The 20,264-nt window shown below is 41.4% G+C and overlaps 4 protein-coding genes across 7 annotated transcripts in view; 1 reads left to right on the forward strand and 3 right to left on the reverse strand.

Annotated features, from left to right (window-relative positions):
• Nucleotides 1–592: 592 nt before the first annotated feature.
• Nucleotides 593–8,394, reverse strand: LOC117606993 (uncharacterized). Its single transcript, XM_034330117.2, has 5 exons — nt 7,083–8,394; nt 4,528–4,688; nt 4,291–4,451; nt 3,056–3,224; nt 593–2,774 (listed from the first exon to the last, which is right to left on the reverse strand). Exons 2-5 carry the CDS (start codon nt 4,686–4,688, stop codon nt 2,585–2,587), a joined length of 681 nt encoding a protein of 226 aa, XP_034186008.1. The 5' UTR covers nt 7,083–8,394; the 3' UTR covers nt 593–2,584.
• Nucleotides 8,395–8,549: 155 nt separating this feature from the next.
• Nucleotides 8,550–11,967, reverse strand: Nopp140 (nucleolar and coiled-body phosphoprotein 1). Of its 2 annotated transcripts, none has more exons than XM_034330105.2 (4): nt 11,788–11,967; nt 9,769–11,496; nt 9,608–9,694; nt 8,550–8,873 (listed from the first exon to the last, which is right to left on the reverse strand). In XM_034330105.2, exons 1-4 carry the CDS (start codon nt 11,887–11,889, stop codon nt 8,718–8,720), a joined length of 2,073 nt encoding a protein of 690 aa, XP_034185996.2. In that variant the 5' UTR covers nt 11,890–11,967; the 3' UTR covers nt 8,550–8,717. The 2 variants fall into 2 exon arrangements, with proteins under 2 accessions (XP_034185996.2, XP_034185995.2); XM_034330104.2 differs by lacking the exon at nt 9,608–9,694 and adding an exon at nt 8,961–9,413 and having other exon boundaries at nt 8,733–8,873.
• Nucleotides 11,967–13,418, forward strand: mad2 (mitotic arrest deficient 2). Its single transcript, XM_034330118.2, has 3 exons — nt 11,967–12,465; nt 12,540–12,902; nt 13,009–13,418. Exons 1-3 carry the CDS (start codon nt 12,393–12,395, stop codon nt 13,206–13,208), a joined length of 636 nt encoding a protein of 211 aa, XP_034186009.1. The 5' UTR covers nt 11,967–12,392; the 3' UTR covers nt 13,209–13,418.
• A 1,953-nt stretch (nt 13,419–15,371) lies between these two features.
• The window catches only part of vn (membrane-bound neuregulin protein vein), a 166,027-nt gene continuing 161,134 nt past the window's right edge, over nt 15,372–20,264 (reverse strand). For 2 of the 3 annotated variants that reach the window (XR_013063086.1, XR_013063084.1), the window contains exons 8-9: nt 18,351–18,565; nt 15,372–17,632 (exon numbers count right to left, since the gene is read on the reverse strand). The gene's annotated coding sequence lies outside the window, so the exon portion shown is untranslated. The remainder of the gene's footprint in view (nt 17,633–18,350; nt 18,566–20,264) is intronic. The other variant, XR_013063085.1, reaches the window with a different exon arrangement.

Here is a 20,264-nt window from a genome sequence, read left to right on the forward strand (position 1 = left end):
CCGACATTTTGGTATCCGGGGTGTCAGGGACCCCGAAGCACCAATAACTCTATGCTTACCGACACTACGGCATTCGGGGTATCTGAGACCCCGAGGTACCGGTAACGCTGCATACCTATATTTCGCCACCGGGGTGCCAGGGACCCCGAAGCAAGTAGCGAAATATAAGACCTAAAAACGAACAAATCGTGAAACTCACTTGTTCGGAATAGTGATGGGTACGACCGGATCTAGCGAAATATAAGACCTAAAAACGAACAAATCGTGAAACTCACTTGTTCGGGATAGTGATGGGTACGACCTGATTCGATCCTGGGGTGTCTGGGACCCCGAAGCACCGTTGATTCACCCTGTATTCTGACATTATGGCATTCCGGGGTATCGGGGACCCCGGATGCATCGGTGGCGCTCTCTGTATACCGACCTAATAGCATCTTGGGGTGTTGGGGACCCTTTAGCACTCTTTGCATACCAACATTATGGCATCCGGGGTATCAGGGACCCCGATGCATCGTCCCTTGAGAGTTCCGGTGGTTTTAGGATGGTAGGACTGGTGCGGGAACGAATACCAAGAATTGAATTTTGTTCAAAGAAACATTCATTCACATAATACATCGTAATCTAATAATAAATTATAAATACATGCTTGAATATTACAACTATAGATACAAAGATGATAGATGCGGTATGAAAGAAGTCGTTCATTGCACGTATAACATTCCGGCATTTCTCTGTTTATATCACTCTCCTTTTAGGGCACTGGCACAGAATACTAATATGCAAATTCTGCTATTTCTACTCGATTCCTTTTTAACTATCACTGTTTCGTAAACTGTCAATTAAAATTGTTGTAATAATTAAAAATTTTAGAAGTATTCATTAAGTTTTAAGATACGAGGTATGCATTTATAATTGTCGAATGAAGAAAAAAACGTCTGATTGTAGATGCAATTTTTGAAACAGAATTATTTTATTCAGGCTTATATATTAAATTAAATATTTGCGTCCAGTACGAAGTGATCATTTACGACTATGGTTGATAAGTGGCGAGATATGAATGAACTCGGCCACTTTTGGGCGCCACAGGGGTCTCCTCATCTATGAAATAACCGGGCTAAGTATATCGAGGTGAAGGGTCCCGCAAAGCAGGACTAACGGTACATTTTACTCATCGGAATTCATGGTACGGTCCATTCGTACTGGGACTGCACGTCCATCCTGTTTGTCGGTATGATTCCAACGCGAGCAGCGTTGAAGCGAAGTCCGGTTCTGAGAAGCATAAGCGGGCCAGTGGCGTGTCTCGCGAGCGATTTAACCGACTTCGACGCTAGAATAAGAACGAGCCATTCTTCCTTGGTATTCTTCGTGATTCTTGGCAATTTCCAATTTCTTCCCACCAGGGAAGATCGTGGGATAGAAGTGATTTTTATATTAAATTTAATGCAAAACAACGTTGTTCTTCGTTTTGCATGAATTACTACTACCTCACGGAGTTCTCTTTTTACTTTCAAATAAGAAAAACAAAAATGAATGCAATTTTTCAAGTTGATTTACCATGAATTTCAAATTTCGCGCGCCATGGAACGCGTTAATGCATCGAAAAAACAAAATCAGGGATACTATCGTTCGTTGAACATCCGTTCCGGTAAATTAATTGCCAGCGTTCGGGTGTATACGATACAAGGAAACGCGTTCGAAGGAATTATAGTGTGATGGAACGAAAGAGAACGAGCAACGATCGTGTAACGACGTCGACCGTTCGACGGAGAACCGGCGAACGCCATTAAGAACGTTTCCGGCTGGTTACGAGCCGTCCCAGGCAAATGATATAACTTTACGATGCGTTTCGAAAGAATAAACTGGCCGATGCTTCTCGCCGAACACTATAGCTGCCTTGTACACCTGCTCGAAACCGGCTCTCGCGGTCAGGTCTAGTGAACTCGATCGGATTCCGAGACCGGATTCCGCGAAACGACCGTCGCTGCTCCGATTTATTTTTTTCACGCTGAAATAGCTTCTTCGAACTTCCTTTCAATTTAGCGATGTTTCCTTCCCTTCTTTCGAGACAGGAAGACAGTTTGCGGACCAGCGAATCCAACAATGAAACAACTCTGTCGACTTAACGAGGACACATCGATGAGAGTCTTCCGGATCTATGCACGTCCTCTTTCTCGTCATCTCGATGCTAAATTCGCCTATTTTTCCAAGGAAGTTAATTTCATGGAAAATTCGAGACGAAGAGTCTTTAGCTTGCCAGAAGAGTTTCCTTCCTCTGGATAAGCTAAGGAAGTCGATCGTTCTATGGTAATGAATAGTATGTACCCTGTTGCGGAGCAAAGGTACGTAATAATATCGTCCATTTTCTAGATTTCGACCGAGAAATCATTTTCCTATCAATCTTCTATGCTGCTCTTCAGCATTCTTAGCTAGCTACGTCTGAAAGAGGTCACTAGGTCTCTCGGACTCGAGGTTGTTCGAGCTACGGGTCACCATCCACCGATTCCGTCGCATTCGACACGGCTCTCGAGCTATCCTCCAGCTATCCGGTGTGCTCGATGCCGATCACTCGGGTTCAAAGAACCCTTTAGAAGCTTGGAACGGCTGCGGACTCCGACGAGGAGCTCGCCGAATTTCTCGGCTTGCAGACGCAACCGCTCTCAACGAGAACGTAATCTTGACCGGTCAAGGTCACTGGTCCGAGAGGAATCACAAGAAACAGGTATGGTACGTACGTCTGCGTGCACTCGCCGTGGACCACGTCGCACTCTTTCGACCTGAAACAATTTCGTCATTTCCTTTTTACCGATTTCCCTTCATTCGCGACCTGTCACGCCTCGATAATGGCACGGGTTAATACCGGTCCGAAAACGTTTGAAAGGTAGCCTTACCCTGGGGGTCAGAACTAAGCCTACTGTGCCACATTCGACGCGACAACCCGATGAATTTCAATTTGTATCACGTCGCGTACGTATTTAAGAATCACGAGCGAACGTGCTAAGAAAGTAACAGCGGATAACAGATACAATCAGATTATTAAATGAACTTCGATACTCACTCGCAAACCTCGAACACGACCTGCTGCAGAAGGTCAGGAAACTTTTGCACGATGGTCACCGGCTGTCCACTGGTTAAGCTGACCCCGTACATCGGCGCCGTGGTGTTGTACCTAGTTTTACATAATCTAGCTGGCGAACCGCAGCTTTCTTTTGGGGTGAATGCGCGTCCTGAAAACAGAAGCATAAAAGAAGAAGATTACACAGAGATTTTTCAATGGATTTTTAAAGAAAAGGATCAAGTGTCACGTATAATTAAGAAGAAGTCTTGCTAGTTCTACCTGGCTACCTTGACCTAGAAACTCTCTGAGTCTCTTCTAAAAGAAAAAAAAAAGAAACAGATTTTTGAATTTTATCCCAAAAAAGGACACTGGTAACGCTCACGAAGAACGAGCTAATTCGATCGATGGATCGACGCCCTTTCTTTGGAATTCCTTCGTCTCTGTGTTCGAAACGACCAGTGGGTCGCCGGTGTCCCGTTATGAGCAGAACGAGCGATAACTGTATTGGCCGGATAACACGGTGCCTTATTACCGTCCTGCTGCACCAGCCAGCCATTATTTAAAGGACGTTGTATCGATGTAGGTGAGCGATGCCCCTCTCGTGTGGCTAATGCATTTTTCAAAGGAATTTCAAAGGTATTCTGGAACGAGTAGAAGCACCATGGCGGGTGTTGTTGGTCAGTTGGAACCAGGTTTTCGTGTCATAAGGACAACTGCATTATTCAAGGCTGCAATGTGTCGATTGCGCGTCGTACAACCGGTCTGCCTTGCTGTTTTATAAAATTTTCGATACCTTCGTTGAATATCCGGTTTGTTTACCGGAGTAATTATTAAATCAATGCACCAGCCAGTACGGTGGTTGCAAGTCATGTGCAGCAGTACGCGGATGAACTATTGTAACATGAATACATTTGGAGGAGGCAACGAACGGAAGATAAATAAATTACACAGCTTCAACGGGGAGGATGTAGGTTATAGCTGAGCGTAATTACTCGCGATTCAGGTAACCGGCTCGACTACTGTTGCGTCCCGAACAACAGGGACAACTTTGTCTTCCGCGTGTTTCCAACGTCTCGTCTCGATTCGAGCCTTCTTCCTGCTTCTATACATAGAAACACTCCGACAAATCTACATAATCTTCATTTATTTCGAAGATCTACAGGACTTTGAACTGAAATACTTCTAATGGACCGAAGAGGTATAAAGAAATAAGTGAAATTCCTCGAAAGACTCACCGTTGCGCGAGGATTCAGCGATCGAGTAGTCACCACGAGCGACCTTGTAATTATGCAGAAGCGCCTGCCTCGTCAATTCAGGATCAATTGTTCGAGGCTGATGAGCTCTTGCGGTTCGACTGGTTGCCCACAGGTTCTTGTAACTCCTCGAGATCGCCGCTCTACGACAGTCGTTCGTTTTGATAACGGTATCGCGAGAGACCGGGGCGTTTATCAAATTCCACTAGCAACACTTACGACGGATACTGCATGTTGTTTGGTCCTACACAGTCTGCCGGATCGGATAAAGCGTCTCCCCATACGTACTTCAAGCCTAAACCATTCCCCTCGCACCTTTTGCTGCCGTACACGTGGCCGCACATCGTGATAAGGAGAATCAGACCGATGTACCTGGACATCTGAAATTACATCAATTATAATATGATAATACTCTGGGGCGATTACTTCGATCACAATGCTAATGATTATGGACCTATATACATACATTCCGAAAGGAAAGCGTGGAAAAGGATAGTGTCTCACGTATCCAGAGACTATAAGAAGTTAATTACAGAGGATAATTAACTTTTCCCTTCACGGTTCGAGAACTAATTTTACAACTTTTACGACTACTCGCAGATATACTTGGATCCCGTCCTTGCTAATTATATTGGCGAGCAATGGTGGTTCATGAATAAAACAAGCAAAGTCAACGCCGGACTCGGATTATCGAGGATCCAAGAACGCGGTCTTCGAACCTAGAGTTCGCACGAGGTCAAGAGCAAAAGTAAATGACACTAGCAACGGCTGAGAGTGTGACTCGTCGCGAAAAAATCCAGCGAATCGTCGCACGTACCGGTGAACCGTTCAATTCGTACATTTTCTCGAATACCTGGAATCATGAAATCCGTAACTTCTGGCACGGTTGCTTCTCGTAGAAGTGAGAAATATGATTTACTTATTCGAGATATAATTGAAAGGTTTAATGATCATTTTGAAGGCTACAGTTATCATTTCTTTCCGCTTCACGGACTGGTAGCACGAGGAATTAGACTTTTTCCCTTTCAAGATTCTTCACCGATGAAGACTATACAGTAGGGTGACGACCGAGCGCAATTAGGAATAACAATTAACAGGGTATAATCGATACACGAATCCATATACAGAGTTTCGGGGTTTCTAGGTTGCTGGGTCTATACAACTTCCGCTATACGTACGTCGAAGACGAGTGAAAGCAACACGACATAGCATGCGATTAATACGGCTTGTTGCTCGTTTTCAAATGAAATTTTTTAAATCAACGATATTTTTCAACGTTAGATCCTGTTCGTAATATTTATTCGATATCCACCGGATGTTTTGAACACGGGATGGGAAAAACAAGCTGGTGGAAAATTGCGATTTGATGTCCGGCCAAGTGATAAATTACGCGTGGGAATAGGAAAGGAAGAAAATCATTAATGGTTAGCACTCAAGGCTGGCCATTGACCGTAACCGGTGCTGTCTATCTATTTCTTCAGGAAGCATAGAATATCTTCAATTCGAGTCCTCGTTCTTTACGCAATTGAATCGATAAGGTAACAGTGCCTTGCATAATGGAAAACTTTTCATCATTTCCTTCTGACGTTGATCGTACAATAAGGACGTTCGAAGTAATACAGGATATCGTGGATTATATAACGGAGATCCTGCGAAAAAAAAAAATAAAAAAAATAAAAAAACAGGAGATAAAGTCGACGGAGACTTGAATCGCACGTGAGAATCGCTTGAACTTGAGATCGAGGTCTTCCACGAGTTCGCGCGTTCACGGTAATTCAGGTTCAAGGAGAAACAATTATTCGAGCCGCAACTTCTCACGTCGTTAGGAGCCTCTTCTTTCCCAGTAGCCTGTCGGCTACTATGCTAATTCGACCAGAGAGAATAATTAGAAGAGCTATCTTTTCCGATCCCGTGGCAATATATGGGAAATGAAATATCGTTAACTGGAACTGGAAGAAAATCTCCAGGCAGGGGGGAAGAGCCGTGTGTACCGGTACACCTGCCGGAACCGCGCGTAGCAGAAATACAGAGTCGATAAGAAGTATAGCAAAGATTGTATAGAAAAACCTTGCTTCCGGAAGCCGCGGGGGAACCGATTCCTCCTGGACCATGAACTAGCGTCATGCGGTCGATTCTAACGGTAAAGATGAATCGTCCAAAACGTTCTTTATCGAGTATACGTTTACTCATCCTTGGGTCTCCGTTAACGGTACACCCATTTCGGTGTTTCGTTTCATGAATAAATTATTATAACTGTCGAGCAGTTGTTACGCGGTTGAAATTCCTTTTTCCTTGGTATTCGCGAACATTTCATCGCCAACAGCTCGTTATCGCTCACAAATTCTTCACGAATTGTCGAGTACTTGACAGTAATTTTGTATTTGACTTGCATAGCAATCGTTCGTATTAACGCTTAAACCTCTGGTCATTGCCGCTAACGATCAGAAGTATTTAGAGATTCTTCGAATCTTTAGAATTTTTCTTCAATTACTTCATTGAACTTAACGATCAGGAAGTAGAAGCAGCGTTACCGAATGGAATATTCATCAAAAAATTAAAATGATGGTGAAGATTGATCGAAGAGAAAAGTCAGGTCTTAAGCTATACATTCAATCAATAATTAATTATTTTATATTAGAAATATTAATGAAAGATTTATATAGTCATTTTCATCGAAGTTTGCCCTTCAAATTAATGTACCCAAAGTGCTATTTTGAAATACTTTTAAGTCATCAAATCTTAAATGTTTAATACGTTAATAAGATGTCACTCACCGTGAGGAGAACCGTGTGTGTCTGTTAACACTTTGTGTTTGAATCCTTTTCTCGGTCCGATGTCGATGATACGATTGATCAATCGGTTACATTAATCGATCGAAAAACACGGTTAAACGAAGGTGCAGGATTAAAACGAGGGAACACGAGTTTCTTAAACACCGTTCATGTCACCGCACCGGATGTCGTGGGGTCGAACACCTCCGTCCTCACAGGTGGATGTCCAGAGGTTGACTGTAGAATCGTAAGTAACCGCTGTTCTCTGTGCTCTTCGAGAGTAGTCGGGGAGAAAGAGGGGACGTGAGTGAAGAATATCGGTCCCTGTTCCACCTCGAAACCGTTTTTTTTTCTTCTTACTGGAGAACAAACTTGAAGAAGAAGAAGCGAAAAAGGGTAACTTGGAACGATCTCCCCCTTTTTCTTCTCAACTTTTGTTAGTCTTCGAAACAATTGTCCTTTTGTAATTACAAAAATCACGGATTCTATAAAATGGGAACTCGTTAAAGTATTAAAAGGAAAGAGCTGAAAAAACAGCTACAACCATTAGGATTATATTCTCTTTATACTTGTTGTTCAATGATGATAATGTACAAAATATGGATATTTTTAAAATGAACAATGAATAAGTATAACAGATTTCTTGTTACGCGTGTACTTCTTTATTCGATTGGTCTTAATCAACAGAATGTCTTGTATGTGTACAAAAATTCTTTTTGCATTGACGGACATTTAATTTCCATTGAAATTATCAACTCAGAAAATTGCATGTTTTAGTAAATGCAATGGTTTTTGAATGTATTATCACTGCAAAAGTCATTGCATTTTCATTGTTGGAATTCTTATAGCTAATTACAAAGAAACCACCACAATACGCTTTTTTTAATCGAGATTATAAAACCGCATATCGATAATGCTTCCGTAGAAAATCCTCTCTCAATAGATTGTAATAACGAGAAAAACACGAGGATTAATTAATATATATAAATGATATTTCCTGAACTTCCTATTCATCGTTAGGAACGATAAATGTACGGAAATATGTTACATATTGCGATAGACATCCAATAATCTATAATACAGTAGCTAGTCAGTAACGAAGTAGCACTCGTAAAGCCTTACTTCACGAATTTCAAATAAGCAGTGGAAATTTATGAAAATTTTTTGGTATACTCGACACAAATTAAAGTCGCAGTCTTGTAGATACTAATTGTTTAGAAAAGACAAACTACGTGGAAATGAACTAACGCCAATCACATTAAAATCGAATTAATTACAGTTGAAGTCCTACACTGTTCCACGTAATCTTACGATTAATCGAGTGACAACTACGTTGATGTTGCTTAAAAGAAAAAGCAGAAACATTACTAAATCAACACACATTGATTTTAATAATACAGAATGCAAAAAAATATTCTACACGTAATTACTTTGTCGGCAAACGTCTATATCGAAGCAGTTAAAATAGAGTAAAATAAAAAAAAAAAGTGCAAAATATTTTTTTGAACTCTGTATTATTTTATAATTGTTAATTGGATGATGGCCCTCAAGCAGAACTTAAAAATTCTTAAATTTGTATGATCTTCCGCTTAATATAAATATATCGATTAATAACATTTATATTATACAGGTGCTTGATCAATCGTCAAACTTAATGGAATTGATACTAGTATCTATTTGACCGCCGCGATAGCTACCACGCTTTTTCTTCGTTTTTTCGTGGCGAAAAGCTTTCCCTCTCGTATGTTTGAGATCCAGATTTGCTTTCTCTCCCCAAGAACCACGTGCGCCTCTCTGTTGGAAAGAAACGATACACTTTTGCTTACCATCTTAAAACTTACTTGATTACTTGACTACTTCGAATTAACTGGCCCACCTCACCTCAACGTATCATCTTTTTAATCATCAATTGTCGAACGTTATTTTCTTATTTTGTTGCGGCGAACTGTCGAACGATCTGTTTCTATCGAAACCACCTCTACCCCCTCTGAACCCACCGCGACCACCCCTTTCACCATCGCCGTTACCCCATGACCTCCTAAATCCGTCGGATCTACCTCCTTCCTGATCGTTTCCACCCCATGATTTTCTGTTATCGAAACCACCCCTGAAACCTCCACGACCACCTCTGAATCCCCCTCGACCTCCTCTATCGCCGCCGCGTCCACCCCTATCGCCGCCGCGTCCACCCCTATCGCCACCGCGTCCACCCCTATCAAAACCACGACCTCTCCTATCACCGCCACGACCGAAACCGCCTCTTCCTCCACCGAATCCACCGAATCCACCCCTTCCTTCGTGTCTCTTAAAACCACCCTCTTTTTGATCGTCCTCCTAAAACAAAACAGAAACTCAGGTCAATCGCCGTTCTACACGGTACATTCTTCTTTCATCTGGAAAATTTTGTTTAGTTTCTTTTTTAAATGCAAATTATGTTTAAAGGATCGGTGAATGCACGGAAACATGGCCTCGAGCTTGTCTCAAACGGCGAGTGACCTGTGCTTCTCAGAATGTTTCCAAGCATTTACCTTTGCCTCAAACGAATTGTTAGCCCATTTGGGATCCAATGAAACATCCTCGTCCTTTACTCGACGGAATGGGGAATTTTTTTGTTGCTAAACAAAAAATTGCATGAAAAAAGTGTTCTTTCTTTTTATGAATGTAGGTAGTACCAATCAAGGCTTCATACCTTATCACCGTTCACATTGGCGCCTGCTTTCACGAAATTGCTGTAGTTGTTCTTTTGAGCTTTTACTGGGGGCTTCTCTGTGTCGTCTTCATCCTGTTCTACCTCTTTATGTTTCCTTTTCTCAGCCTTTCCTGGCGTCTTTGCCGGAGTTACCTCCTGTTTCGTTTCAGAGTCACTTTCATCTGAATCTGAATCTTTCTTGGCTGCTTTTGGTTTTGAGGCAGCTTTAGCTATAGGCGCGGCTGTTGGTTTTTCATCCTCTGATGAATCTGAATCTTCACTGGACGAGTCCTTTTTGGGATTTGCTTTTGCTTTAACATTTGTCTTTGCAGTCGTATTTACAGGCTTTTCATCTTCGGAATCGTCTGAGTCCTCCGAGCTAGAAGATGCTTTCTTTGCCGCTGCTGGTGCTTTCTTCGCAGCTTTTGCTGGTACTGGTGTTGCAACTTTTGTAGCTGGTTTTTTGTCAGAATCGTCGGAATCGTCTGAATCTTCACTAGAAGACTTTTGCTTTTTCGCTGCAACGGCAGGTTTTGCTGGTGCTGCCACCTTGGTCTTTTTGGTTGGTGGTTCCTCTTCGCTGCTGTCGTCGCTCGAAGATTCTTCTTTTTTAGCGGGAGCTTTCTTTGCAGGTGTTGGAGCTGGCTTTTTAACAGCTGGTGCTTCCTCTTCTTCGCTACTATCCTCGCTGGAAGATTCTTCTTTCTTGGCAGGAGCTTTCTTTGCAGCTGCTGCTGCTTTCGTAGGAGGAGCAGGCTTTTTAGCCGCCGGTTTTTCTTCTTCGCTGCTATCATCGCTGGATGACGATTCTTCCTGTGTAACTACTGGTTTTGCCGGGATAGCTTTAGTTTGTTTTCCAGGTTTTACTACTTCTTTCTGACTCTGAGTAAGCTTCTTCTTCTCCTGCACAGATTTTTGAGCATGTTTCGCGGCCGATGCCTTTGTTGTGGTTGTTTCTTCAGAAGAATCGTCAGAATCGTCGCTCGAAGGTGCCAGATTCTTAACAACTGGAGTAGATACCGTGACTGGTTTAGTGGACTCTTCTTCCGAGGAGTCATCGGAATCATCGCTTGAAGATTTCTTCTTTGCAGGTGTTACTGTTGTAGATTTAGCAGGCAGTGGTTTCTTTAATACTGGTTTGACTGGACTTTGTTCCTCACTGTCGCTACTGTCTTCGCTCGAAGATTCTTTTTTACTCGCTATAGCTTTTGTTTGCAGTGTTGCAGCTGGTTTAGCAGCAGGTTTTGCAGTTACTTTTGTCTTGGTCACTTCTTCGCTGTCTGAATCAGAGTCACTATCTGACGACTGCTTTTTTGCTTTAGGTGCTGCTTTAGGCGTTGCTTTAGATGCTACTACTGGTTTCTGTTGTACTTTTAGTGTTTCCTCTTCTTCTGAAGAACTTTCATCAGAACTCTCTTTTTTCTTTACAGGGGGTGTCTTAGATGGAGGTTTAACAGTAGGTTTAACCTTTGCAGTTACTTTTGATGCTGGCTTTTCATCTTCACTGGAAGATTCCTCTGAAGATTCTTGTTGATTGTTCGCTACAGCATTAGCTGTAGGTTTGCCATTTATTTGTGGAACCTTCTTTGGTGCTTCATCTTCGCTCTCTGAACTTGAATCTGAACTAGACTCTTTAGCTTGTGCTTTTACGTTTAATTTTTTCGGAGATGATTTTTGAAAATATAGGTAAACCTCCTGAATCGTTGGTGCTCCTTTCGGTAACACAGGCTAAAAAAAAGATAAAAGAACGCAAGTGAAGTTGGCGCTAATTATACAAAAAACCATCTGTATTTTGCTTATATAAATCAGGTACTCATTGGATGACATTAATTTATTTACACAGAAAGATTGAATAGTTTGATAATCAGGTTTAAGCTTAAAATAATCTTGTAACGGAAAATAACGAAAATATATCGTCCACGTGGTGTGGCCGAATGGCGGCATTTCGTCTACCGCATGGGCATTGGCACCGTAAAATCGATTAACGAAAGTATATACGTAAAATCTGTATAACCTTACCGCTTTTGTTTTCTTCTGAAAAACTTTCGCCAACGACGCGTCTTTTTTTAATAAATAGTCGTATACGAGGGCAGAGACACTCAATTCCTCGACGGATGCCATGGTCGACGCGTGTAGCGAGCTTGAAAAATTAGCTACAATTGGACAGACAACGCTTACGTACTTTTCGTCCTCATAGAAATGGCGCTACAGTCGAGCATAAACTGCGCCGCAGTGAGAAGTGATATAGGTGTAGTGTACCATATTTGTTACTTGTGGAACGCTTTATTTAAGTTAATTATTAAATTTAACGTTGATCAAAGGTGTATCGTTCCGCAGTTATTCCTAATTTCGTTTTGACCGTTCATTGAACAAGCTGATTTTAGTATATAAATTTCCTTAACCTATTTATTGGGTTGAGCGTCGTTTTTTTCATCAACTTGCTGAAAACTCCCAAGTTTGCTCTCTCCCCCCTACTCTCTGATTGGTCCAATATCGGTCAGAATACATCTTATTGGATGGTTTTAAAAATATTTAACCGGCTTTCCTGTAATCTGTAAAGTGTTGGATGTTTGAACGGTAGTGTCGTTTATTTATTCCTGATTTTGGGTAATTATTTAACAATTATGACTGAGACTCAGCAGAAAGCCAAATGTATTACTCTAAAAGGCTCAGCAGAGTTAGTCAAAGAATATCTTCGTAAGTTTATTCTCTTTTCGACTGATTATTGTAGTCCACTTCATCAACTTATAAACTATTTTTTGTTGTTGCAGTATATGGAGTGAACAGTATTTTGTACCAAAGAGGCATTTATCCGCCAGAAACATTCGAGCCAACCGAAAATTTTGGCATATTTGTTCTAATGTCGACAGATGACAAAATTAAGGGGTTCTTAGATACTGTTCTTGGCCAAATTCAAGAATGGTTAACCCAACGAAAAGTACAAAAAATAACGCTTGTTATAACAAACGTGAATACCAAAGAAGTGTTGGAAAAGTGGGACTTCAAGGTTGACTACGAGGGTCAAACATCCAATGGCAGCAACAACAATGCAAGTAACGGCCTTCCTGAAGTGGGTACGAAAGATGTCAAGTCCATCCAGAGGGAAATTCGAGAAGTAATACGTCAGATAACAGGTAACTTTTCTTGTTTAAGGTTTTATGTCTTATGATTAGAATGAATTTATATAATAGAATCAATATCAGTGTTTCAACTGCTTTACGTGTGATTTCTGTGTTATAGGTACGGTAAGCTTTCTTCCCTTATTGGATTGCATATGCTCTTTTGATATCTTGACTTATACAGTACCTGACTGTGGTATTCCAAAAGAGTGGGATGAAACACAGCCTGTTTTTATCGCTAATAGTCAAGAAGTACAGTTAAGATCATTTTCAACTTCTATTCATAAAATGAATACCATAGTTAGCTATAAAAATGTCTAAGATTTTAATCAATTGTTGAGATTTGCATGCAAAACATACGTCAGATTCAACATTTTAGCAATATTTAACATGAAAGACTGTTATTTAAATTTAAACTTTGTGTGAGAATGATTGAGATATAAGGTGGCCGTGTTATTTTAAAGAGTTTGCACATGTATGGATATTACTATTATTTGAAAAAGAGGTTTATATGATTATATGTATTTTGATATAATTTTGTCGATTTATTACGTCGGTTCACATTCTCGATTCCTCTTTCTTTTTCCTCGTACAAGCCTGTTTCCTTGTACATACATAGCTTCCAAAATTGATCCTTATATCTAGTCAGGTAAATCAACAAATTGACAAGAATCTTGGCAGATTTTATTAAAACATAATTGACTATTACACTTAACACAGGAATTATATTATTTTACTTGGCAAAGCATGAAAGATACGTCTAGAATAAAATATTCTTTCGTGTTTGACATTCGTCATATACCAAATCGCAAGTAACATCGTTAGCATTATATAAATACTCTTAAGTGTACAGGTGCTCCGAATACTTCGTCCTTAATTTTTTTTTATTATTTTTCCTTTCGATGTCACGATTCTCCGATACATAACGTTTGCGGTTAACACACGAATGACGAAACGAAAATCTGTTTTTAAATGCAAACGAAAGAGTAAATCATTTTCTGGGAGCACGTACACGTTGACTAGGCATCTCGTTGGATGTATTTTATTCAATCGCGGCGTCTGATTTGATTTCATTTGTGCGCAGTCAACCGAAATTTCAATACAAATCTTCGTGCCTTACATAAACTATTATCATTTCTGTGATTCTCTCGCGATCTCGAGTAAGTGTTATTTTGGTCGTAACATTCTCGTTCATGGTACCTACTGTACCCCGACCCACTTCGAACGTAAATCGAAGACCTTTTTTTAGGAAACATCAACACAGCGGCATTTTAAAAACGCTGCATTTAATAAAATTACAGCATTCGTTTGTCCCTTACGACGACAATTTCCCTATTAATTCGTTAGTACTTCGTGCTGCTATTTAATTAGCCATTACGATTCATAGTGCACTTTCGTTCGCTATTTCAAACTAACGTGAATCGTTCTCCACGTATCGTACAAAACGAATCGTTCGGTCGACCCTCTCATTTCGACCTGACCTTACTTAACTTTCGAGAACAAGGCAAGATTGCTTGCTTCGATCGCGCGATTTCTTTACTCGAGGGCTGTAATGATCCTTCGACGCGCAAGCTGTATACGCTTTTCGAATCTCGCTTAAACTACAATTCGCTTCCATCTTCTCTTTATTTAACACACTGCAAAAGCTTTTGGAAATACGTTGAATTTTATAAACATACTAGAATCCGGCCGATCCGTTCTGGCACCGTATTCGTAAGCGCGCCAGTTTTACAACCGAAATTTTAGGCAGAACGCGATTATTCTTACGGTATCTGATGTTAGAGACATTTTTGGTCTTCGCTTGATGAACGAGCACAGAACCGCGGATCAAAACGAGTCGTTTCGCTATATTGTCCGTCCAATCGAGACGAGCTAGTTTATGTTTACAAATTCACGCGCTCGACGCAGAGTCGGAGCACAGTTGTTTCCAGTTCTTCAAACGCTTCGGTCGAGGGCTGTGTATTGTGAATCGGGCATGTTTCGAGCAGGTGAATTTGTAAGTACACGTTTACTGTCCCGTCTCGTTGGATGGGCTGTAATTTTCTTGGGTATCGTAAAAACGCGTCTCCTATTAAAAAGATTGAAAAATAAATAACGCGAAACAATATACAATATTTTACAGCGCTTAGCGTTCTATCCCGTATTTCAGGGTGATTCTCGATGGGTTTGCAGGTCGGTAATCGATGTTTCATTGACTTCCGTGAAAGAAATAGCAAACGTATGGTCGTAGTCTTCCACGATCGTTAGGGGATTGACGTTAACGTTGATAATTAATAATGAACTATTATCGTGATTGGTACGATCGTTTTAGCAGGCATTGTTCGTTTGCTCGAAAAATCGACACGTTCCTCTTCAGCCCTCGTAAATTGCACGACACCTTTCCGCGTCTTCATTTATACATTTCTACTTAAGTTTACCTTGGACTAATCGCTATATTCGATTTACGATCGTTTTATGCGTAAAATATCATAAAATACATTCCTCTTTTGTTTCTTTTTTTTTTTTTTTTCTCTTTAATACAGGCTCGTCGTTCCATTTGGTTGCCAATTGGCGTTGCCATGTTGAAATGAAAAATTAAAAAAGAAAATTGGAACTTGATGGGTGTGTAACGTGTTCGAGTAATCGTTAGCTACGTTGAAAGACGAAAGTACTTGTACGAGCTTTATTTTATATATATGATTTCGAGGATACATTGTGTGCACCAGACGGAACAACGAGCCATCGATGACTCACGATGACTTTCATACAAATCGTTCGATAGGTACGAGCGACGAAATGAATTTCGTAACGAAAAAGCACGGCGGCACTAGTAAGCTTGCACGGACATCATACGCTACCACGATTTTTTCTTCGTTCTCTCATTGTCTCTTTGGTTGTTAACGCTAAGAATGGCAAAAAGTACTTCCTCTTCTCACGTTCGAAGAACGTTGGAACACTGTTCGCTAGTTCGTTCGACGACTATCTATTATACGTAATCCTTTATAGCTCTAAAAATTGTAAAAAGTAAGCGCGACCGTGCTTATGTGTGTGTGTGTGTTTTCACGATCGGTGAAAACTCGAACATCATCTCGGTATCCCATTGTTGTTCGATATAAGAAATTTTCAATGTATTTACAATCAAGAGATTCGTTTGAATAATTGATAATTAATCGGCCGTATCCTTAATAATTGCAACTATACGACGTTACCGTTTTATCTTACCTTCTTTTTTCTTTCCGTCTCGATGAAGCCAATCGAGAGCGACATTACGATTCGGTGCAGCGAAAATGTAATTACTCGTTCGCTGCCGGGGTGGAACGATTCTTACGGCGATGCCCGCCGTGGTACCGTTAATTAAAGTACTGCTCAATATCTCCAACCCCCACGTAATAACACAACTAACTTGCCACCGGTGGTTACCACCCTTAGAGTCGCGAACTCTGTACACCAATTTCGAACCGGGGGCTACCCTCGTGTCTTGTCTTGCTTTCATCCCTGAAAAACGCTCGACACTCTGGTGTTTGATGTTTCGATCGATCGTTACTAGACGCCCACACACACACACACACACACCCGCACGTACATACGCGCGTTGCTCGAAGGGGATACAAGGAATACTTTGTACAAGAGCGTCCTGGACGCGTACGATTGCACGCTTCGACGAACCGTTGCTCGAAAACCGAGGACCGTTTCTCTTCGTGGTTGTTTTATGCCAGATTCGGAACAGGTGGCCGTTCTTCGAGGCAGTTGTTTTCGTTTTTTAACTCTTTTTAACACTGTTATGATTGCCAGCGAGTCTTTTTAGATCTAGAAATCTGTTTTCTTTTATCGTTAAGGGGGTGTGCCTGCTTGGAAGGGTCGAAAGTGTAATATCCTTAGAGATTCTTTTTGGAAAATTTGTTTAATCTATATTGGGAGCTTTGTTCCTTGGGGAAAAAAGGGATTCCGTATTTGTTAACGTTAATCAATTCGATTACGTTGCTGCCTCGAAGACAGTGGCCTTAAGAAAACTCGTTGGTTCCGGAAATCCTATTACACGAACCTAGGTCACCCTAGCCGAGCTTTTCTTTCTGAAATCCCGTAAAACGGAATCGTCGTGTCCACGGGATGTTCTAACGATCCGCACGTGCTTGCGGATAAGGTTTACGACGTCTTCACCCTTTTCTCTCTTTGCTACCACCCCCCGGGTACAGAAACCTTTCGAGCAAATAACTCAGCCTTTCGAGATTCCAACTTCTCGAGAATCGATGCACGTTCAACAACCAGCCGTGTTCTATTTTAATTCTTTCTCTACGCGTAAATGATCGACGAGCGAAATGCCGATCCCATGGGGAGAAAATTAAAAACCATTGAAACGAACGTCGAACGAACTGCCTGGAAAAAAAACATACACACACACATATATATATATGTGTGTATATATATACATATATATTCCAGTTGAATGCAGTTTTACACGCATGGGACTTGAATTTGATTTGGTCGCAATATTTTCGCTCGTTTATTGTGTTTCCGACAATTTCTACCCCCGGGAAGCAAATAGAGAAACGACAGAGGTACAGATAGAGAAAGAAAAGGGGGAAGAGATTTTTGCCCGTTGTTTTTCTTTTCTCTTTTCTTTTTTTTTCGAACGACGAATTCAACTGCGACCCCTTTTCTCTCGTCCGTTGAACACGCTGCTTCCATTCGATGGCGTCCCTTGTTCTTCGAGATCCGTTTTCCGTGCTTGCTCTCTGGAACGATGTCGTGGACCACACGATGTTGCCCTGTAACCAGAAACATTTTTTCGATCGATTAACACGGATTTTAATTCGTTTGTCGAGTTTTAGATTCTGTCTGAAAATCATTGAAAAATCATCACGAACGAGGTAAATACAATTTAAGAGAAACATTAGACGGGGAGGAAAATTAGCGCTGATTTTGCCCGGTGTCAATCAAATATTCAACCGGTTAAAACGAAGTTGTTCACGACGTTGATCCATTTATTCTGGTAACTCATCCGGGCAATTTCTCATTTCGAACGTAACGGAAGACGAGCACCGTTTCTCTTTCTCTTGCTCTCTCTGTTTCCCTTGAAACTTTCTTCCATGCTACTACGGTTGTTTCCACGCGGTTGTTACCCTTTGTGCCACGGATGAAGCATCGCCTGGGAGGATCCTCGCCCTCCGTTTCGTTTCCTCCTTGCTCATCCTTGGTCCATTTGCTTCCTGTCTTCCGTTACCACACGTAGATCCATCTTTATCCGAACGACACCCTTCCTTCTGGCTATTTGGTGTCGTATAATAGTACCTTTCTACCTTCCCTTTCTTCTCTCTTCGATTCGATCAACGACCAGCTTAAGGTGGCTAATGGAATCGACCTGGTCAAAGATAGTTTACCTCGTCCCTTTTCTAAACTTATCAAATAGAAATTTCGTTTCGATCACGACAAGTAGGTATTTGAATTTGAAGAATTCGTTAGTACGAATAGAGAAAGAACGATTACCTCTTTGGCGATTGCGTCCGATGAAAATCGACGCTGCCGATCGAGAGGACGTAGCTTTTCATCCGTTTGAAAAAGGAGTTGTTCAGTCGGAAAAGAATGTTCCTCGACGAGATTTCGAGCAAGGTAGCTGTCGTAGGCGGACTGTCGACGGTCCAGGATTCAGGATGCGCGCGGATGACGTTGGTCGGCGAATCGCTTCATCCCCTGGGGCTCTCCTGTGGCAGCAAGTGGTCGGTCGAAATTATATTCGTGAACCGCGAAGGGTACCGCTGATTCACCCCCGCTTCCCGGACTTTCCAGCCTAATTAGTCCGGTTCTATTAAGTTTATCTGAGGTCATCGAGGTCGCCAAGTTCCTCGGGGAACCGACTCCGACGTAGGAAAGTTCGGTCAACGGTCGGGAAAGATAACTCTGGACTAAGTAGCGAATGATTAAGCCTTGAATACCGTAGGTCGTACACTTCCGCCATACCCGTACAATTCTACCGGGCTAAGATAACGATTATAACGTTTCTGCGGCTTCTCTGAAATACCGATTCGCGAAAACTTTCATCGTTCGATTTGTTCACGATGCACGTTAGTAAGGTTTAACACCCATCGCGACTAGTATTTATATTCCATAAAATAAATGACTACACGATGAAGCGATAAATTTTTCAACCATATTGTAGAAAATGCGATTCTTGTTAAAAATACATAACACGATGTAATGAAATAGAGGTTGATGGGCCCGGTGAATCAATAGGTTTTCGATTCGCAGTATATCCAGCCGATTGTACAGGGAAAATCCACGTTAGCGGGCGTATAACGAGCAAACGGAATCGGTAATACATTCGGCCGACAAATTTGTTTTTGCCGGCTGGGGATAGCCGATAATGGTCTTTGCTTCTAATTAGCACGGGCCATTAGGTTTATCTATGATCGTCGAAGTCACCAGAGTTTCGTTCTTGCCCACGATTTTGGCAACCGAACCGATTTCATGGTTTACCAACGCGCCTCTATCTCTCGTGATCATACTATTCAATACACGATTAAACTCTCGTTGATGATTTGGAAAAAAAAAAAAAACAGAAATCAAAAAAACAAGTACACGGAGAAAAAAATAATTCCGCAGCGCGAAATAAAGTGAGAAAATTTAATTTTCATCCGATTGGTCGGTTCGCGGAAACGGTCGTTACAATTTGTTTCCCCGTTTAATTGGTTTCGATCGTCAAAGAACAGAAGCGCGGAACGAACCTCTGTCCGCCGTTAACAACTTTTTATTTTCCTTTTTTTTTTCTTTCTTTCTCCGTCAAGCTTTGACCCGTTTTTCGTTTAAAGCAACTTTAATTGGCGTTAATCCGTTGCTAGAGAGAGCGTTTATTCTTCCTTGTAACAGGAAGATAACTTTGGCTAACGAGTTTCGCTAACAAAGTTTCCACGTAATATGCGATAGTCAGCACTTGCATCGTCTTCGGATTCGTAAGCTCCAAGTGTCCCTATATAGTTTGCGAGCCATCGGCTTTGAAAGCGTATATACCAAGTTAGCCCGCTTACCACACACGCTGAACAAGTTCCTTCAAGTCCATTATCGCGGTGTTAAAGACTCGCGTATCTTGCGTACCCTAGCATCGCGTTCACTTGTAAATCATCCAATGGTTTGTCCAATAGGTGTATTTTGACGCGAGAACAATACGATTTATCATTCGGACAGACGGGGCTTGATTTGTACAACGAGTTTTATTTTCGTCGTTGACACGGTAGAAATAGTCGTACATAGTACGACATACGATCACATTTATCATTAAAGCGGTCGTTATCGATGATTAACGTTGCAAATTTAATTTCGTTCGAAATAACACATTGCTATTTCTATCTTGTCGATCGATGTGTCAAAGCATTTTCTAGGATCATGGACTAGAATTTCTTTGGAAAC

Source organism: Osmia lignaria, chromosome 2 (genome assembly GCF_051020975.1).
Source record: "Osmia lignaria lignaria isolate PbOS001 chromosome 2, iyOsmLign1, whole genome shotgun sequence".
Lineage (NCBI taxonomy): Eukaryota > Metazoa > Arthropoda > Insecta > Hymenoptera > Megachilidae > Osmia > Osmia lignaria.

Coding starts and splice junctions, on each gene's coding strand:
- LOC117606993 (XM_034330117.2), bottom strand. CDS start 4,688: ATGTCCAGGTACATCGGTCTGATTCTCCTTATCACGATGTGCGGCCAC. Junction 4,452..4,527: donor AACAACATGCAGTATCCGTC/GTAAGTGTTGCT, acceptor CGACTGTCGTAG/AGCGGCGATCTCGAGGAGTT. Junction 3,225..4,290: donor CGCTGAATCCTCGCGCAACG/GTGAGTCTTTCG, acceptor TTCTGTTTTCAG/GACGCGCATTCACCCCAAAA.
- Nopp140 (XM_034330104.2), bottom strand. CDS start 11,889: ATGGCATCCGTCGAGGAATTGAGTGTCTCTGCCCTCGTATACGACTAT. Junction 11,497..11,787: donor TTCAGAAGAAAACAAAAGCG/GTAAGGTTATAC, acceptor TCTTTTTTTTAG/CCTGTGTTACCGAAAGGAGC. Junction 9,414..9,768: donor CCAATGTGAACGGTGATAAG/GTATGAAGCCTT, acceptor GTTTTGTTTTAG/GAGGACGATCAAAAAGAGGG.
- mad2 (XM_034330118.2), top strand. CDS start 12,393: ATGACTGAGACTCAGCAGAAAGCCAAATGTATTACTCTAAAAGGCTCA. Junction 12,466..12,539: donor GTTAGTCAAAGAATATCTTC/GTAAGTTTATTC, acceptor TTGTTGTTGCAG/TATATGGAGTGAACAGTATT. Junction 12,903..13,008: donor AGTAATACGTCAGATAACAG/GTAACTTTTCTT, acceptor TCTGTGTTATAG/GTACGGTAAGCTTTCTTCCC.